Source organism: Dipodomys merriami, unplaced genomic scaffold, assembly GCF_024711535.1.
Source record: "Dipodomys merriami isolate MVZ:Mamm:240054 unplaced genomic scaffold, mDipMer1.0.p SCAF_416, whole genome shotgun sequence".
In the NCBI taxonomy this organism is placed as follows: domain Eukaryota; kingdom Metazoa; phylum Chordata; class Mammalia; order Rodentia; family Heteromyidae; genus Dipodomys; species Dipodomys merriami.
In genome coordinates, this window is record NW_027205782.1 from 802,058 (window position 1) to 821,176 (window position 19,119).

The 19,119-nt window shown below is 34.5% G+C and overlaps 1 protein-coding gene across 4 annotated transcripts in view; it reads right to left on the reverse strand.

The window, feature by feature from the left end:
* Positions 1-1,151: 1,151 nt before the first annotated feature.
* LOC138807216 (single-stranded DNA-binding protein 2-like) overlaps positions 1,152-19,119 on the reverse strand; it is a 154,261-nt gene continuing 136,293 nt past the window's right edge. For all 4 annotated transcript variants that reach the window (XM_069992815.1, XM_069992814.1, XM_069992813.1 and 1 more), the window contains exons 11-14: positions 18,384-18,462; positions 15,543-15,571; positions 9,711-9,809; positions 1,152-1,747 (exon numbers count right to left, since the gene is read on the reverse strand). In XM_069992815.1, coding sequence (XP_069848916.1) covers positions 1,718-1,747; positions 9,711-9,809; positions 15,543-15,571; positions 18,384-18,462 — 237 coding nt within the window. In that variant the 3' untranslated portion in view covers positions 1,152-1,717. The remainder of the gene's footprint in view (positions 1,748-9,710; positions 9,810-15,542; positions 15,572-18,383; positions 18,463-19,119) is intronic.

Below are 19,119 nucleotides of genomic sequence, written 5' to 3' on the forward strand. Positions count from 1 at the left end.
GACAAGAATAAATCATCTGGAATGAAGAACTAGTACATGTATTGCTGAATTTTCACTTAGAGACCATGATCAGCTTAAAGGAAAGAGAAAATTCCTCTTGAGTGAGATGAATGAGATTAAGCAATGCTTTTCAAAGGCTCTGGAGTTTGGATATATAGTTGGTGCTTCTCTGTGGTTATTGTATCACGGTCGTAACACAAACTATCAGCAAGTTGTCTGTTTCAGAGTCTAAAATTAGTCTTCATATGTTGATATTAGCAAATTGGTATGCATATGTATGATTAAACATGACCCAAAAGATCTGGAAAGTGTCATAGAGCAAAGTGCTTTTTATAAGGGAAGTAATTTTAAACATATTTCCTCATTGCCTTCTGAACTGTCATACAATGCAGATTTAGCCTATTCAAGTCAATGTCCAGGAGGGAAGTTACTGTTGCTACAGGTGATTTTCCTCAGAATGCAAGTCCTTTGTCCCTGGAACAGAGCAGGCGCTCTGCTGCCAGGGAAGAAAGACAGCAGCAGGGACTGGTACCAGTCAGTACTGCCCTAGCAAGCAAGTTACTGATCTAGATAAAGTAGCAGCACTCCAGAAGCTCTCAGATGCCCTCGGGTATCCAGATAACTCTTTTCTCCCTGGTGTTGAAAGTCTCAATCATTTGACTGTTTGTAGCATCTCTATGGAGATGTTCACAGGATGTCTCAATGAAAGATAGCATTTCACACTGGTGTGTTATTAAAAATTTACCTGTAGTGTGCCTAGTGAAAAGTGATAAATTCAAGCAAATGGTTCTGTGATCACTTTAGGGCTTTATCATGAGAACAAGAAAACATGTTGCTAAAAATATGACAACCCCTGTCACTTTATTGCTGTGATCTAGGTAATTTGAGCTAATTAATGATTTTTGTATCATCTAAGACAAACAAATCAAGAATTCCATTTAAAGTAGTTATTGCAGAAATATACTGTTGAAGCCCCAGTTAAGCTTTTGTTGATCTGAAGTGTTTTTCTCAAGCAAAAAAAATACAAAAATACTTTTTACTCAAGGTAACCGAGAAATTGTTTGATTTGACATAAGGATAAAGGCATACTTTCTTCCATTACTTGAGACAGTACACTTTAGGATTCACAGGATAACTTGCATCAGACACAATTTAATGAAAGCTCTCAAATAAGCGATTTTATTCCTATCCATGATTGCAGACATTTACAAAACCATAACATCTGAGTTCACCTTAAAAAATAACTTATATAAAGCAGTGATATACACAGCACAAAATAGTTCAGGGAGGGGACAGGAGCAACTTTTAATAATTAAAATGTAAACGTGAAAAAAAGGATGGAATAAAAGTCCCTACCTATTTCTACTTAAGATGTCATGTGATAATATTTTACAATGTCCTGTGGGTCAATGCATGTATGCGTATATGTCCATATAACATCCACATATACGATACAATCTCCTTCCCACGCATATACATACACAGATAATTATTTGCAGTTCAGATTAGGGCAATTCTAATGTGCCACTCCGTACAGTTGTTTGAATCACGTTTGGACCCGCTTTCTTCACAAAATAGGGGAGAGAGCAGGAAATAAAAAGGTTGGTTTGGTGTGACTGAGATTCCTTTACTGTACACTGTGATGAATAATTTTCTTCCGTAGTAGTTCTGTGAAGGGCTGACTCACTGTGGTTTTCATGAGGAGACGCGTAAAGGATCACACACTCATTGTCATGCTAGGGGAGTACTAGAAGAAAAAAAGAAGAATCCATATTTTAGCAGTAACTTTTATAGACCACTAAGGTTCTTCATGTTACAACAAAAGATATGGTGAATTTTACCTTCTTATGATCATTTATACCCAGGCTTTTAACATCATACCACATAAAAATAATAAACTATAAAAAGAATGTATTATATAGATGCCATTTTGTTCTAATTTTTTTAAAAAAAATATTCCCTCTGGGAAGCCATCATTCAGCCTCTTAAGATACCCCTTACTAGCCAGATTATGTGTGTTCTGAAGATACTTCTAACAATTTGGGCAATTCCAGTCCAAAGTTGGATTGTAATGAAATAAGAATAGGGACTAGCTTTTGCTATGTATAGCCATATAAAATGGGGAATTAACTAATCTCACTCAAGATCTGTTTCCATACCAGTAAGTGGGGTTTCCTAATAACTAGTGGTTTGGGGAGGATAAAAATTCTAAGAGCTGTCTTACTAGATACATAGATGGTACTTATTAAATACTAGATGAATAGTGCAGGGCAGCAAAACAAAACAAAACTAACTCCCAGCTAGCCTGGAGAAGTTCTCATTAAAACATTTTAAGATACTTCAGTGTTTACGTTTATACATAACCTCCTGCTCCTAATCTGTAGTTTCAGTCTCAATCTGTTACTTTTTTGTGTGAGGTCAGAGGCATAATTGCTAAATACTTGTCGATGCTGAGACTGACAAGTGATATAACGTGAGGCTTTTAGAAGTTTGGAAAACAGTGGTCTTCAGGAGGGAGTAGCAATGCTCTATAGGAAATGTACTCATTACCTTACCCATGTAACTATAACCCCCCTGTACAGTATCTTTATAATAAAAATATTAAAAAAGGAACATAAAATGATTTAGAAAGGAATGATATACCAATCTACTCCTTGCTCTTTTTTTTTTTTTTTTGGTCCGGTAGTGGGGCCTGAACTCTGGGCCTGGGCGCTGTTACTCAGCTCGTCAGCTCAAGGCTAGCACTCTATCACTTGAGCCACAGTGCCACTTCCGGCTTTTTTCTTTTTGCTTATGTGGGGCTGAGGAATTGAACCCAGGGCCTCGAGCATGCAAGGCAAGCGCTCTACCACTGAGCTACCTTCCCAGCCCCTACTCCTTGCTCTTGAGTGATACACTGTGACAAAAAGTTCTAGAGCATCACTGTCCAGAACTGCCCCATAATCTCTAGCAAATCATGACCATTTTGGATGCCACAGTTGTAAATCATCTGAACCATGGGGGGAAGCATCAAGCCTCAGATGGTACTACACTGTAAATGAAAATGACTTCTAGGTTTTTCTAGGTTACAATGGAAATATTAATCATGAAATATTTAAAGTGCTTTATTGAAAATCTGTGAGGACCAGGGAAAAAGGTGATTCTTTTCAATGTGCTAGTAATGATTATGTCTTAGGAAAGGGAGCAGGTAAAGTTCAAGGACAGATAGTCCCAGGTTGCAGGGGCTGAATGGGAACAATGATACTGGGAAGGGAAAGTGACTTCTTAGAAGGAGACCAGTGACACGAATTCCAGGCAAGCTGAGATGGACTTCGGAAACCAAGAGAAGGGGATAAACTGTGCCAAGGTAAGGATGAATCAAAATAAGAAAGATGGGTTTCTCAGAACAAGAAGGGGTGAAAGTGGCTTAGCTGGCAGGCCTTGGAACCACAAGTTATTAGGGATCAAGCCAGAACACGCATTGTTCCTGAATAAAGGCACAGGACGCAGTCTAAAAAAAGGGTGTCACACCATTGGCAGAATTGCTAGTTCTTTAAACATAGGCTGTATCAAGAAAAATCTACTTGTTAAAATGCTTTAATAGGCCAAAAATTTGCTTCAGTTCAAAAGGCTAAGTTACACAGTTGAACTGACTCTTATAATGGACAACAGGGAAGATAGGGTGATTAAAGGGAGACTGCCAAAGAACAGAGATTCAGTCTAATAGAAAAAGTCACTCATTGTAATCTTTATCATGGCATAAACAAACAAAACACAACAAAAGCAAACCAAAAGCAATCCAAAACTTTTCAAACAATCATAGATAAGAGCTATTGAAATGGAGCTAACCCCCAACTTTGTGCTGGAGTGGGAATACACTTTCCTTACAAAGTGTGTACAGTCTCACAAATAATCTCAGTAACCATCAACTTAACTTTCCAAAGCCTTTAACTAAACAGAATTATACTTTGATATTTTATTCTCAGGGTCAAGAATCAACAAGAAAACAAACACTTATCAATGTTTTATTATATATTAAAAAATCAGAAACAGTGATAAAATGGGTACTGAGAAATTCTGTTTCTTACAATATTATTTATAAAAAGAACTTGTGATGAAATCAGTGCGGTCAGTTTTTTTGATGACTGAAACTATTCTGGGCTGTCCAGTACAACAGCCACCAACCACATAAAGCTTCTGACCTCTTGGAATGTCCTGAAGTGCTACTTAGAAACCAAAAATTTACAAGTTTATATAGCATAGCTAGACCACCAATTGTTATTTCAGAACAAAGATTTTACTGAGTATACTGTGCTAATAATTTAAAACAGCAAGATATTAAAGCATTTCAGAAAGGATCTCAAAGGAAATATTTGAAAACATTGCTGGGTAAGTCACAGTTAACTCCAAAGACCATCTCATTTAATATATATCATTAATAACTGGGATTTAAAATGTTCTTGAATCCTTTGCTCATATTATTATTCTATCTCATTCATATGTCATGTAAAATTAGCAAATAGTTAAAATATAATAATCTTCATTCGAATATATATTATTAAAAGATGCATACATGTACATATAAGTGTGCACAGTCTAATATCAAATATTTTCCCTGATTTTTATGATCCTTTAACACCAGGAATTGTTAAATATCTCATGTTTGGTATTTCAAATGTTATAAGGGAATCTTACAGAAGAATAATTGATTGATTGGGAAGTTAAGAAAAATGAGTATGGCCAGGGAGGAAACTGAGTAATGGAATAAGGTATGATAATAAATCAAGGACAAGAATCAGTCAGGAAGGATGGAAGCATTAGCTCCAAGAAATAACACTTATTATTATTACTTATCATTATTTTTCATAAGCATCTAATAAAGTACTATTTTGGGGTATAAATAACTGTAGAATGCTGTGCTTACCGTCTCTAGTACAGTTAAATAGGCATCAGTATATGCCAGCCAGGGTGTCTTTATGGCCATGCTATTTGTACTTGTAAACTGTATTCAGCTGCCTTTATTGACACTGCTTCAATTTCCTTGACACTAAAGGAAATCACAGAAGTTCTAGGAAACCTCACAGAATGTGCAAGCTAAAGAACTTTTTCTATTGATCATGATTCCTCAAAGTGGTGGCAAAGTGGCTTACATTTTTTTCCAGAAGAAAAGGAAGAGTGAGTGTTAAATGGAGCATCAGGCTTAAAGGCATCAAATATTCATGGTGCTCTGTACTGAGACCACACTCCAAAGTTTCTACTGAACCACAGCATCAATACGCAATGGCATACTGCAGTGTTTATACCAAAACATTGGGATATCCGATTGCCCTGTTTCAAAACTATTCTGTGAATCTGGTTTTCCTCAGAGGCTCTCACCAAGATATCACCAACATCATGGTTTATAGTTTATCTTTTAAAAGAAGTACCATAAAGGTATTATTTTAAACAGATTACAATTTATTTTACCTTAATGTGTAAACTATATTTTGATATAGCATGACAGTATGAAGTTGTGTTTTTCCCTTTCCTTTATGCAGTTTACATAACACAGAATCCAGTAGTTATTAAATCTTTCAACAATGTATATAAATTCTTGTTTCTAAACTTCAACAATATGTTAGATCTCACTGAATTTTTATGCCTCATTTTCTATATAGTATTTTATTTTCTTAATGAGAAATAAGGAGTAGCTAGCTGTTCTGCTTTGAAATAAACTGAGGTGAAATTTGTGTAACTGTATAAAAATCTGGGTTTGATGTGATTTCTTTATAATAGCAGAAACAGAGAATATTTCACCTTGTTTGTCACAAGGAAGTAATTTTTATGTAAATTAGCTCAAGGAATTAGGTAAGATATTTTCTTTACTTGAAAAGCATGCAAAACTATTTTATTCTGTACCTTCTAAAGCAAACATTTTACAACATTTAAACACTAGGGGGCATCTTTGTTTCTTGTAATAAAAGGATTTTTTGTAAGTCAGAAAAAGAGGGAAGTGGTGAAATGGGTGTTTTTTTTTTGTTTTTAGTTGATATTTTGCTCTGTTGTTTACATTGGCTCTTTAAGTTAAGACGTAGGGTTGGGAGTTTTTGTATAATTAAATGAAGTAGCTTGGGTGAAGTGACTAGGATATAAATACTAAAGACACGTTTGCTCCCCTCTCAGACATCTTTTGTGGTAAAAAGTGATAAATCCTCATATGGCAGACTGCTCAAAAGTATGTGCTTTTCAGAGGAATGTATACTGAATATCAGAATTTAAATATTCACTTGTTGGAACTTTTTTCTTTTAACATTTATTAAACAGTATGTATTGTCTTGATTACAGTAAAGGTATCTTATTAGAAATAACTACCTTTTAGGTGGCAACGAATCTCCTTTTGTTTTTCTTCCTCTCACTGCGTCATCTTATTAAAAGGTCTAAGCAAAAATATTTGGTTGTAGATAAAGGAAGGTCTAGATGACACTGACCCTAGTCATAACACGGCTTTCTTCACTAGACAGATGAAAGGCTGGAGGGAACAGTGCATGTGGACCTTCAAGGCTGACTACTGCCATGGGTTGTCTCAGGCTGCCATTCATTCAATTATTTTACTTTAACTTTTTGAATTTTCTGCTGGGGACAGGAAAGAGTGAAGATGGAGAATGCAGGGAGCCTTTGTTTTCTAACTGCTAACAGTCTGGTGTTTAACCTTCTTCTTGGGTTCAGGGACAGTGAGCCTTGGCCAGGAGAGCCAGGGTTTGGTTCCAACTGCTTGTGCTCTCCATTCTAAATGTATACTCTTACAACTGGCTCTGTTGTTTTGCCTGGACTAAGTCTGGTTGAGATTCAAAGATGAGGCTGGTATATATTTGGTATGAAGTAGTTCGTCAAGTCCTGTTATATCTGATTCTCTGCCCCACCTCCTATGAAGAACTTTCTGATGCCTGTTTAGAAATGGTTTCCCTTTCCAGACTGCTAAACCAGGCCAGCAGCAATCAGTGACAACAGTGAGAAGGAAGGAGAGAAAGGGAACTCTCTATGCCTGCCCATAAAGTTAAAATCTTGAGTAACTCTTTTCAAAATGTTTTCTTTCAATCTCAAATTAATAATTTCCTCTTTTAAAGCATTTGGTTAATATCTGTTCCACATTTATTTAAATTATTATATAGTTTTTTAACTGACAAAATCACACATATTTATAAAGTACTATGACTCTGATACATAAATATACCGCGTAATGTTCAAATTGGGTAAACATATCTCCTCAAACACTGTCATTTCTTTGCAAAAGAAACATTAAAAATCCTTCCTTCTAGTTGTTTTGAAATACATATCTAGCATACTAGAACTTTTTTCTCCTATCTACCTATAATTTAGTACCAATCTACCAACTTGTATCCGTTCCTCATACTTTCCTGGCTCTGGTAACCAACATTCTATTATTAACTTATATGAGATCAACTTATTTTAGATTCTACATGAGTGAGAACATGATGTATTAATCTATATTTTGCCTGCCTTATTTTACTTAATATAATGTCTTTCTCTGCTATACGTGCTGTCACAAATAGCAAAATTTAATCTTTTTTGTGGCTGAAGAGTACTCCATTATGTAAATATGCCACATTTTCTTTTTTTATTAGTTGATAGAAGCTTAGCTTGATTTCATTTCTTGGATATTATGAATTGTGTATTATAGCACTTATTACTTTAGTTATGTATGTAAGCATGTTTTCTTATTGGATTGTATCCTTTGGATACTATTACATTTATCCTAGAGTATCGTCCTTAACTTAGTGTTTTGTATATAGGAGGCTCAATAAGTGGACCAAATTGATTTGTTAGGTACTTCACTGGATTTTACTATGAAAAGTTAGAAAAGAAAGAGATGCATATCTGTAACTAGACAAGCACACCTAAGAAAATAGCTAATTGTACCATAGCTGTGAAGTAAAATAGTGAACAGAATCTAATAATAATTTCTGTAATCCTAAGTATTATGACTTGAACTACATAGTGTCTCACATTTTTCCTATTTCCTCATTAATTATGGCTAACTTTTTATATACCATATATCCTGCAAATAAAAACAAATGGAAAGATCAGTTTTTTCCTTTTTAAAAAATTTTTTTCTCTTTCTTTTTTGTTAGTATTCTTTCTCTCTTTCAATTAAAAAAAATCAAAAGTCAAAAGAAGTCTTGTACCACACAATGGCTGTTGGTTGAGAGCAAGAACTAAAAGAATCCACAAGGCACTCAATTTGGGGTTCCATTTAGAGAAATAACTACGCTAAGAGCTGACATTCAATTAGCCTTCAATTTATGATGGTATTACTTCTGGTAAAGATCAAGTTAGGCAAAATGAGGGGAGCTGTTTCTTCCAATTCTATCTGTACTCTGATAGATAATCCATAATAAATTTAACAATGGCAATACATATGTGGGACACTGATTCCATGAAGAACATTTCATTTAGGTTTTGAAATCTTTTATAGTATCTTCAAATCTAGTGGCTCTGCCAGAAAATGTCAGAAAAGATTTATCATATTCAAATGTGCTTAGCCACAGTTTTGGTAATTCTCACTCACTATGTAACACAATTAAAAAAATACTATACTTAAAAAAATTTCATAAGAGGGCTGGGAAAGTGGCTCAGTAGTAGAGTGCTTTCCTTGCATGCATGAGGCCCTGGCTCGATTCCTCAGCACCACATAAGTGGAAAAAAGCCAGAAGTGTCACTGTGGCTCAAGTGGTAGAGTGCTAGCCTTGAGCTGAAGAGCTGAGGAACAACACCCAGACCCAGAGTTCAGGCCCACAACTGACAAAAATAACAAACAAACAAACAAATACATAAAATAAAAAATCATAAGGATTTCTAATGTAAAGTAATGGTTAAAAATAAATGCTTTAACACCTTGTCTTTTAAGGGTCATTTCAGTGCCTAGCAAATTGCCTTGGCATAGTTCATTAAGTGAGTAAATAAATTTCATTGTTTTGCTTTTTGGTCTAGTCCACTTAGATGGAGATGGAATGATAGTTCTTAGTCTTAACACTACAATCACACTCAAAAATGATATGGGTAGAGGATTCAGGTTAACGTACCACAACATACTTACATAATATTTCCGCAGTGTTGCTAGGGATAGCACTGAGAATAGAATGGTTTTCCAATAACCTGAGACATTTTTTGCACCATGTCAACTTTTAAGAAGCATCAAATAGAGCCCAGTGATAGTGGCTCATGCCTGTAATCTTAGCAACTCAGTAGGCTGAGGATCATGGTTTGAAGCCAGTTGGGGCAGGAAAGTTCTTTAAACTTTTATCCCCATCAAAAAGTTAGAAGGGAATTCTTTCAAGTGGTAGAGCACTAACCTTGAGCAAAAAAAAAAATCTCCAGGGATAGCTCCCAGCCAGAGATCAAGCCGCGGGACAGGCCCCTCCCGCTCCCGCGCATGCGCTCATGCATCCACACACAACTGTATCAAATAGGCAACCTACTTCCAAGATGATTTTTCACAGTGGATGTTCTCTCTTAGAAAATTGATATTATGGTTTTTGTGACAATGCTCACAGTAGTAAAGAGGAAAAGTTTAATTTTTTTTCGAAGAAATATCACTTAAAAGTTCTAACTTTTAAAATCTCAACCTACTGAAGCCTAGATAAACAGCAGTAATAACAGTTCATGCATTTATTCTTATATTAGATATTCAGAAATGAAACCTGTAAATATTATATAGTCAAGACAATACTTACACTCTCACTCTGAAAAGGATTTAAGAAATTTCCCCCCATTTCGCCATCATCCCTTGGAGTGCCAGGTTGATTACTCAGGCTCATATTATTGGGAGAATTCTGTAAACAAGGCATTGTTGAACATTTTAATTTCCTTTTTGCATTGTACAGTTTAAAAAATTCAATGTGCAACAGCATCTCCAAGGACAAAGCAGAATTATAATTTTAATCTTAGATTGACTATGCAATTTACTTCATCTTCTGTGTCTTGACATGTATTAATATTTTCCCAAGTGAAAATTAGAAAACAAGCAAAATCCAAAAATAACCTAATACAACTATTTCTTTTTCAGTCTCAGTATCAACATTTACTCCATTCCCCGCTCTTGGTTCAGTTTCTAAGATTCTGGAGATTTAAAAAACTTTCCCACCAGGAGCATGGTGAAAAGAAGCTAACCATGTAGAAGCAACAGGAGTCATAAATTTCTTAGTAATTTTACTAAGCAAAGCTTGAAATTTCAGTGCTTTAATATATAGTTTCCTTTGATTATATGTGCAGCTTATAGCTATGATAATTTCAGCTATTTTGCATGAAACATAAGGAAAAGAGGATAGTAAACTTAACTGTAGTTAAGAACATCAGAAACATCTTTAGATTATTTGTGTGCTTTTAGAGGAAAAGGAGGCTAAAACATGCTTTAGAATCTTTTTCCTGTCATTAGTTTAAAAGTTTAAAAGTAGATTTACTTTAAATTCTTTTCTAAGACAAAATGGCTATGGTGACTATTGATATAATCAAACATGAAGTTAGTAATACACTGCTTTAGATTCCATTTAAATTTACCAGTCTCATGATTATTGTGCAGTCTGAATCATGTGAGGAGATTTAGTGGCATATTAGCCATGTTTATATAATATTACAACTAGGATGGAGGGGACTCTTTCAAGGCTAATTTATTGACTTGCAAAAAAATTCAGAGTTAAACATTTTTATTTGTTATTCCAAATGGAACAACAATATAAGGTTTTTCTAAGTCATTATAAGTTTAAATGTTTTGTACTGGAGTAAATTTTTACATATTTTAAAGGGGAAATTTGCTTGGTGAACTTTTATTCAACAAAAACAAGGTATACCTTAAACATTAACATTTTTTGGGGGTGGAGGGTCCGGTCCTGGGGCCTGAACTCTGGGCTTGGGCACTGTCCCTCAGCTTTTCAGCTCAAGGCTAGCACTCTACCTCTTGAGCCACAGCACCACTTCCGGCTTTTTTTTCCTGCTATGTGGTGCTGAGGAATCGAACCCAGGGCCTCAAGCATGCAAGGCAAGCGCTCTACCACTGAGCCACCTTCCCAGCCCTAAACATTAACATTTTATGAATGAGTTATACAAAATATTTTCAGTGTTTTTATTTCCACTTTTGATGCAGTCTCTTCCTAGTATGATGGCTCAGAATTAACACTCTTTTTGGAGGGTTAGAGTGGAGGATATATAAAGGTGTTGAAAGGAATATTTAAAGGATACAACATAAATTGGCTAGTATCAGATCTCTGAAAGTCATACTTTTCCTGCTCACAGCGCCACCTTTGAAAATCTTGATTTGAAAAGGGCAAAATATCTTGTTTCATTTTTTACCTGAAGTCATTTCTGCAAAACGTTGTGCAAACAAGAAAAGTTCCTCAATGTGGAGTCTTAAGGAGACAGGCCGTCTACACTCATTACAATCATGGAGTGACATGATGAAGAGACAGGCAAAAGAGCATCTGGGGAAGATGCAGGACAGTGGCACCCAAACTCAACCCAAAGCAGGTGGTGACTGATGAGTGTGATAATGAATCGCATGCATGCTTTTTACTGTGATTATATGTGTTTTCAAGGTCTCCAGTGGAATTAATCATCAAGGCAAGAACATGATGCACAAAAGGAACTTAGGCTGGTTATAAAGGTAAAGATTAATTTTAGATACGTTTGTCACAGTTCTTACATAGGTGAAGAAAACTTTCTCTGTTCTCTAAGAATTTAGCTTAAAAGAGGATTTCAGTCATCTCATTTTTCAAGAAATTTTTTTATTAAGTTCTGCTTTACCCTTTCTTCAAGCAGGAAAGATTTCCTCTTAGCTAAATTATGAGAGCATATGTGAATGCTAAACACTTTTATTATATGCCTAAATAATATATCATATACAATTTCCTCTGTCTGTTATTTTTACTTTTCTGGCCTCTAATTTTGTCTGGCTAGTATTCTTTCAAATCCTCTCTTAATTAATAAGTTATTTTTCCTTTTTCTACACTTAAAAATATGCCCAAACTTTCTGAACCTCTTTGCAATTCAAAAATGTTTAAATTTCAAGTGAAAAAGTGAGCTTCGAAACTTGGTCTTCACCTTTAATCATAATAAAACAATATTATTATTGGAAGCTCTTCTGAAGACGATTTTAAATTTATTTTTCCACAGGCTGTCAGGAATGAGTTCATAGAGTGTTTTGATTATGCTAGACCCCACAACAACAAGTTGCAAGGAATTCTCCTCATGGATACAAATGAACTCAAGCAAGCACACTGTGTGATCTATATTGTCAATTATTCCCATGTGAGATCACTCAGAGGTATCAAGGTTCTGGAGGTGTGAAAGCCTCAGATTCAAGACTTTTAAAAAATCATTTAACATAGTATGATCAGATCTTGCTTTCTTATGAGTTTTTTCTCTTTAAATTAAAAAATATCAAAGTTAAGTAGCTAAATGTGAGTGGCAGAATTTTTTTAGGTGCTTTCCTTCTAAGAAAAAAAATCATATACTTTTGTCTATTCTACTTCCTAAAATAATTCCATGGGAAAGCAATTTTCATCCATTGATTCAATGGGTGACCTTTTTAAGTTGAAAAAGGGATGAGAGGAGTTTTGAATTTTAGTAAAGAAGTGGCATCTAAATTAAGGATGAATTCTGCACATTGAGAAAGAAATAAATGACTTTAAACAAATAATCCTCAATTGATCAAGTAATGATTTCTGCAACTTTTTATTTGTGGCTTTAAACTCAAAAACACAATACTAAAATAGTGTTGTCAAAGTGCCATTGATAATCTTTTTTTGTTATTACTCATGAAACATTGTGCTAATTAATGAAAAAGAAAATATTAAGTGTATATAGTATTTCACATGTTCACATTTGATTCAATAGCCAGGGAATTATTTTGCAGTCAAGGAAACCAAGCCTAGAAAAGATGAATACATTCTCACAACTTATAAGTAGTAGGAACACATGAAATTTGGAATACACACACACACACAATACTGATGCTTGACAAAATGCATGTTCATAACTGATGGGTTAGGAAGATGTACCTCAAGACCTAAGAGAATTTGAACAAAATTACTAATCAGTGATAGCCAAGAGTACCTTCCAAGTCACAAATGATAACTAGAAAAAGATTGGGGTAGAAATGAATGACACCAGGAAATGAATGAGACAAGTTCTTGAGGTAGATGGAAAAATTAAAGAGATGGGCACAGTGGAGTTAATAATTATGTATACCTTGGAGTAAAGGACTAAGGAAAAAACAGTTTATTTGTGAGTGGCAAGACACAGGGACTGGGGAAAGGAGTGTGCAAATACATACAGTGTTGCTAAGAGAAAAGTGACTATAGTACCACAGACAGAAGTGCTATCCGCCATCTCAGCCAGGTTAGAGACCAGAGCCAGAGAAACCAGAGTAGGCACAGTGTAGAAATAGGCTCTTTAGAAACTCATTCGAAGCAGATGCCACTAGTCTTTTCTAGCACATTGGTAAGTGGCATACTTACTACTTGGGGGACAATTCTAATGTCAATCTGAGTATATCCAGACTTTGTAAAAATGTTTATTTGGTTTCTTCAGTTACATTATGCTTCTTGAGAACGATGACCATAATTACGCTTATCTTTGGATTTTTAGAGTTCAACATAATGTATTCATGCATTAGCATTTACTTAATAAAGGAATGTCTGCCTAAGGAAAAACCATTTGAGGACAGAGACTATGTTTACATTTAAAAAAGTCTTTTACATCTCCCCGCAGTAGGCAAAGCAATACTCAGTACACAAAAGTACACAGTGGATGGCCAAGTAATGTTTAGAGAATAAACAATACTTCAGCCAGAGAATGTTACCAGCAACAGACATAGTACAGTAGAGGACACTTGAACATAGGAATGAGAAACAGAATTCAAGGAACAGCAACTGATTTGCTATAAGAGCAGATTAAAGGATAGCATTTAGTTAATTAAACTCTATTTAAAACTATTAAAATGTGTAATAAATTATATAGTACTTCCCATATAGAATTTGGTTTGTATCTCTCTAACGAAAGTTATGGGTTGTTGATGGTAATTTAGAAAGATGGCCTACAGCATTTGTATGGTCCTACTCCTGTGCAGTTAAGAATCATCTCTTTCTTATTGTTGGAGATCTTGTTCAAGTGGTACAGTGCCTTCTTAGCAAGCATGAACCCCTGAGTTCAAATCTTAGGACTACAAAACATCATCTCTAAATACACATGTGTCAATATGACATTAGATATTTCACTGGAGACCTTAGGGGAATTTTAACTAGTTCAATTGTTAGAAGTTCCCTGAGATAGCATCTCACTTGTAAGACCACCTCTTAGACAGAAGGTGCGTATATATCAATATGGGGTATCTCAATCTGAAAATAGGCTTTCTGGATACTGTGTTTCACAGAGGTAAGCACTGCTCATTGTAAATATTTATCTTCTGAAAAACAGACTTTTCTGATTGTTTCTAAATATATTCATTCAAAGGGTACAGAGAACTTGTGAGGACAAACAGTCAGATAATATAGGTACAATGTCACTTGTAAATTTTCTTTTAGCTTAGAGTCTTAATTAAAAATATTCTATAGTTCAATCTTATTTTCTTTTCCCTGGCATGAGAAAACTTACATTATTATACAGGAATATAAATTTGAAATAGAATTAAAAGCAAAGTCAGCCTATAATGATTTCCTTTATTTACTGGTTTAAAATACACTTCTAAGAGTCATTCTACTGATAGCTAATAATTATTTCTTATCAAGCATTCTAAATATATTTGACTCTTAGAGAGTTATTTTAAATCCACCATGATTTAAAAAAGCATTTTGATATTTCTCACAAAATAAGGCATTTTTACCGAAGGAATAACTTTAGATGTTTTTAAAGAGGAAAAATATAGACATACTTTTCTACTTTTTACTTTTACTCTAATTACTTTCATGCTCTATTTTGTAGATTTATCTGTTTTCATATTACTTAAGATATGATTACATTTTCGATGAGTAAACTGTTAGTGTACTGTAAAAATATGTTAAATCTTACCATGATTATACTGGTAATTGCTTAGATGTCAATCATGTGTAATATGTCCTAAATATGAATCTTAGCATATTTAGCACTTTTGAACGATTCATATTACCCATTCCTGCAGATTACATACATCAATATTGTACTTGCCAATTAATCATATCTGAACTTCTATTTTCAGATTTTGTATGAAAACAAAATTAATAAATGTATTCTAATAATTCTTTTTTGTTGAAGTTCTGTTATTTTCTGGACAGGGTGTCATGTTTTTGACAAGTGCCATCTTTGAACAGTTATCCTCCAACCTCAGGCCCTCAGTAGCTGGGATTACAGATGTTAGGGCTGCCATCATTTTGCTCAAAAATATACTCAAACCTGGATCTCCTGCTAGCTGCCCTGAGTAGCTGGGATGTCAGACATAAGCCACTGTGCCTGATTCAAGTTACTTTAATGATATTAGTAAGAGTTCCACGAGGAATAAAATATAGATTAAAACAACATAAAGAATAAGTAGTACTCACCTTGGAAATACTGTCCATATCTCCTGAGCCTGAAGGGGAAAAACATGAAAAGCAATCCCTTGTTACGTAAGATTTATAAATTAAAAACTACTGCAAGATAAATCATCAGCAACTGATGGTTAAAAAAAAGGCATTTTACTCTACTTCCCAATCATCTATTTGTTTAAATGGCAGGATGGAGAATGTCATTGCTATCATAGATTCTTTAAAGTGAAATATTAGGACATGTATATGTGCTATTTCTCTACACATTTAAAAATGTATATGCAATATATAAATATAGATCTCAATATATTTTCTGAAAACGATGTTGTAAATCTGATAAAACATCAAAGGAAATTTACAGCAACATTTGATAATATATCAAGCTATATTTTACTGTAATAACCTAAAGCAAAGTATCTTTAATAATATATTTAAAAATGGACAGTAATTAATATCCATGGTAAACAAATGTCTCCAAAAGATAGCTTTTTAATTTTTATTCCTGAGGGAAATGATCAATACTGTTTTTCTTACATAAAAAGTAAGCTTCTCAATGATACATCACCTGCCTAACATGCATGAAGCCTATGTTTAAGCCTCAATGCTACCAAAATAAAAATAATTATAATCATACACAACATAATCACAATCTTGACACAATATTAGTTTCACTTTAAACTACTGAATTCTCAATAATTATTTTTTCCTAGCATAAAGATATACCTTTTTAACAGAAAAGCTTTTAATCACCACCACAAATAAAGTTAGGGTTTAATAGATTAATTTGTAAATAAACAGGCTCAACAAACTGTTAGGTATTGAATTTACATAGGCAATTCTTTATATATGTAACTGTACAATGATATTCAGACTAGATAAGTAATGAGCTAGTTGCCAAAAACAGAAGAAAACTTCTGAAAATTCTAGTCTACTGAATAATATGGCAGAGAGTCTTGAAAGACCAAGTGTCATCATTTTGTGACTATTTCTATAAGTTAAAAAATTCAAGGGGAAACAAAGGAGGAGGCAACAACGCTTGATAAGAAATGTACTCATTATCTTGCCCATGTAATTGTCACCCCTCTGTACGGTATTTTCACAATAAAAAATTTATAAGTGATTTATTTTTGTATTAAATCGAACAAACAGGCTCTAAAACAGTGCTGTCCAACAGAACATTATGTGACGGTGGATACATGGTGGCCATTATGTCAGCCATTAGCTTCATGTGCCTGTTGGCACCTGACATGTGACAACTGAAAAACTGAATCTTCAATTTTACTATACTTTAGTCACACAAGGCTCATGCCTACTGTAATTAAAAAACAACATCAGCAAAGGTAGCAAGACAAATTAATATTTTGAAACCTAGGCTAAGTGAGTTATGGATCCTTAAAAGCCCAAAAGTCAATACAAAAAATTATGGGATCATTGGAGTTATGCAGACTTTCAGAATATCTGAGGGAGTGAAATCCTTATATAATCTAAATTGCATATAGGCACAGTTTGTCTAACTTCATAAAAGACTCTTCCCAAAAGGAAACAAAAAGCTATAACTGCATACCCCTTTTGTTAACTTTTTAAATTCGTTTATGGTCATGTCATTTAAATATATAGAAACATAAAATATTTTTTCTTTTGGTTTTACATTCTTTTTCCCTAGTAAGCATGCTAAATGACCTAGTCATTTTTGTACTATTTATCTCTCTCACTATTACAAAACTTTTAATTACCTTTGGCTTCCTTTGTTAAGAAGATACTGTGTATGAAAAAGCTTTTCAAACATTAGTTGCAGACTTGAAATCAGCTTTATTATCAGTGTTGTCTCATAAAGAAATCAGATTTTCTTTTTTTTCTTTTTTTTATTGTGAAAATACTGTACAGAGGGGTACATGGGCAAGATAATGAGTACGTTTCTCATCAAGCATTGTAGCCTCCTCCTTTGTTTCCCCTTCCTATCCTCCTGCCTCCCCCCCCCCCCCCGCCCCCTACCCAATCCCTCCCCCCCATCCCCCTCCACCAAGGTTGTAAAGTTCGTTTTCGACATAACGACTTGTACATCTCATTGTTGCAATGGGTCCACCTGTATCCCTATTTAAACGATTTGTTTTTCCCCTTCCCCTCCACAAATTATACCGACATCAAATACAGTGAAAACAGGGGTTATACCATGGGGGAGGGACATACAAAGCACCAAAGAAATCATCTTATAAATGTGTTAGAAACAATCGCATGAAAGAAAAAAAAACCATTTGAATACATATCTTAGGGTTCATTTCCCTAACATCAACTTATCTGACCTTTTCTGCTTGACTCAGACATATACTAGATATTGCAAATAAGGGAAACTATGGGACCTACATTTCTTTGGGCCTGGCTTCCTTCACTTACTATAATTTTTTCCGATTTTCTAGAACGTGATTACTAATTTATTTTTTTTAAAGGCTAATGCACATAGAATTCAAAAATAAAATAAAGAAATTCTTGCCAAGAACCAAACTGTCCCCAGACTTCTGGAGACAAAGGAACAAGCGGGAAGACAGCCCTCTGGGCTGGGCTAGGGGGCATGTTACATGCTGTACATGCACTATCGCCTTTCGCCACAGAACACGTAGGGCGTGATAGGTTAAGAGAAGTACTGGAATATGAGCTAGAGCACATTGCCTCGAACTTTTGATCTTCAGATGAGCTTGTTATTATAACCAATATTATAGGTTAAATGATCATTCTAAGATAAAAATGAGTACTCAAAGTAAGTAGCTGGATATGGGAGAGTTCTGCAAACTACAACATCCACTATGTGAAAGAAGAGTTTTGGTCTGCATTTATTATATACATCAAATTTAAAATCCTTACCTAAAGAGCCATTCATGTGATGTGACTCCATTCCTCCTAAGCCACCCATGGGGCCATCTGACCCAGGACCCATTGGAAACTATTTTTAAAATGAAGAAAACAACTGTGATCACACTGCAAACAACTCTAGCTTAAACATTACAAAATCCTGTACAGCTTATTTTCATTTCCAAGTTTAGAGAGTTTTTTGACTTTTTTTTCAGCTTCGCAAATGGTGTGATTTGGCTGTTCCACTGTTTATCGTATCCTCTCTGTGTTGTAGATGTTCAGGCTAATCTTCATTCTTTCCCCAGATATTCCCAACTAGAAAGTACATACATTCCCACACATGCTTTCCTATGATGCTGACAAATCATCTATTATAAAGCAAAGTAGTTTTTAAGAAGCTGTTAAAGGTAATAGCTTACTAAAAAGAATAATTTAACATCATTATGCCAACACTAACATATTTCTTAGCAGACAATCTATCTCTGCTTAAATGGACTTAATAAATAATTTCATCTTACAGGTTAAATACGTTTCGCTCCTTAGAGATAGCTGAAAATAGCTAATTCTTCATGGCAGTACCAACTATGTCAGATCAATGACAGGCATTCTACAGTAGTTCTTCTTAATATTTTTTAAGACATGAGAATTCTTTTTTTTTCAAGTAAAATCCTATATCAGAAACCTGGAACAAAATAGTTGTAAATAGATGTGCTTTGATAGAATTGGTGATGATCTTTCTATTCTGTCC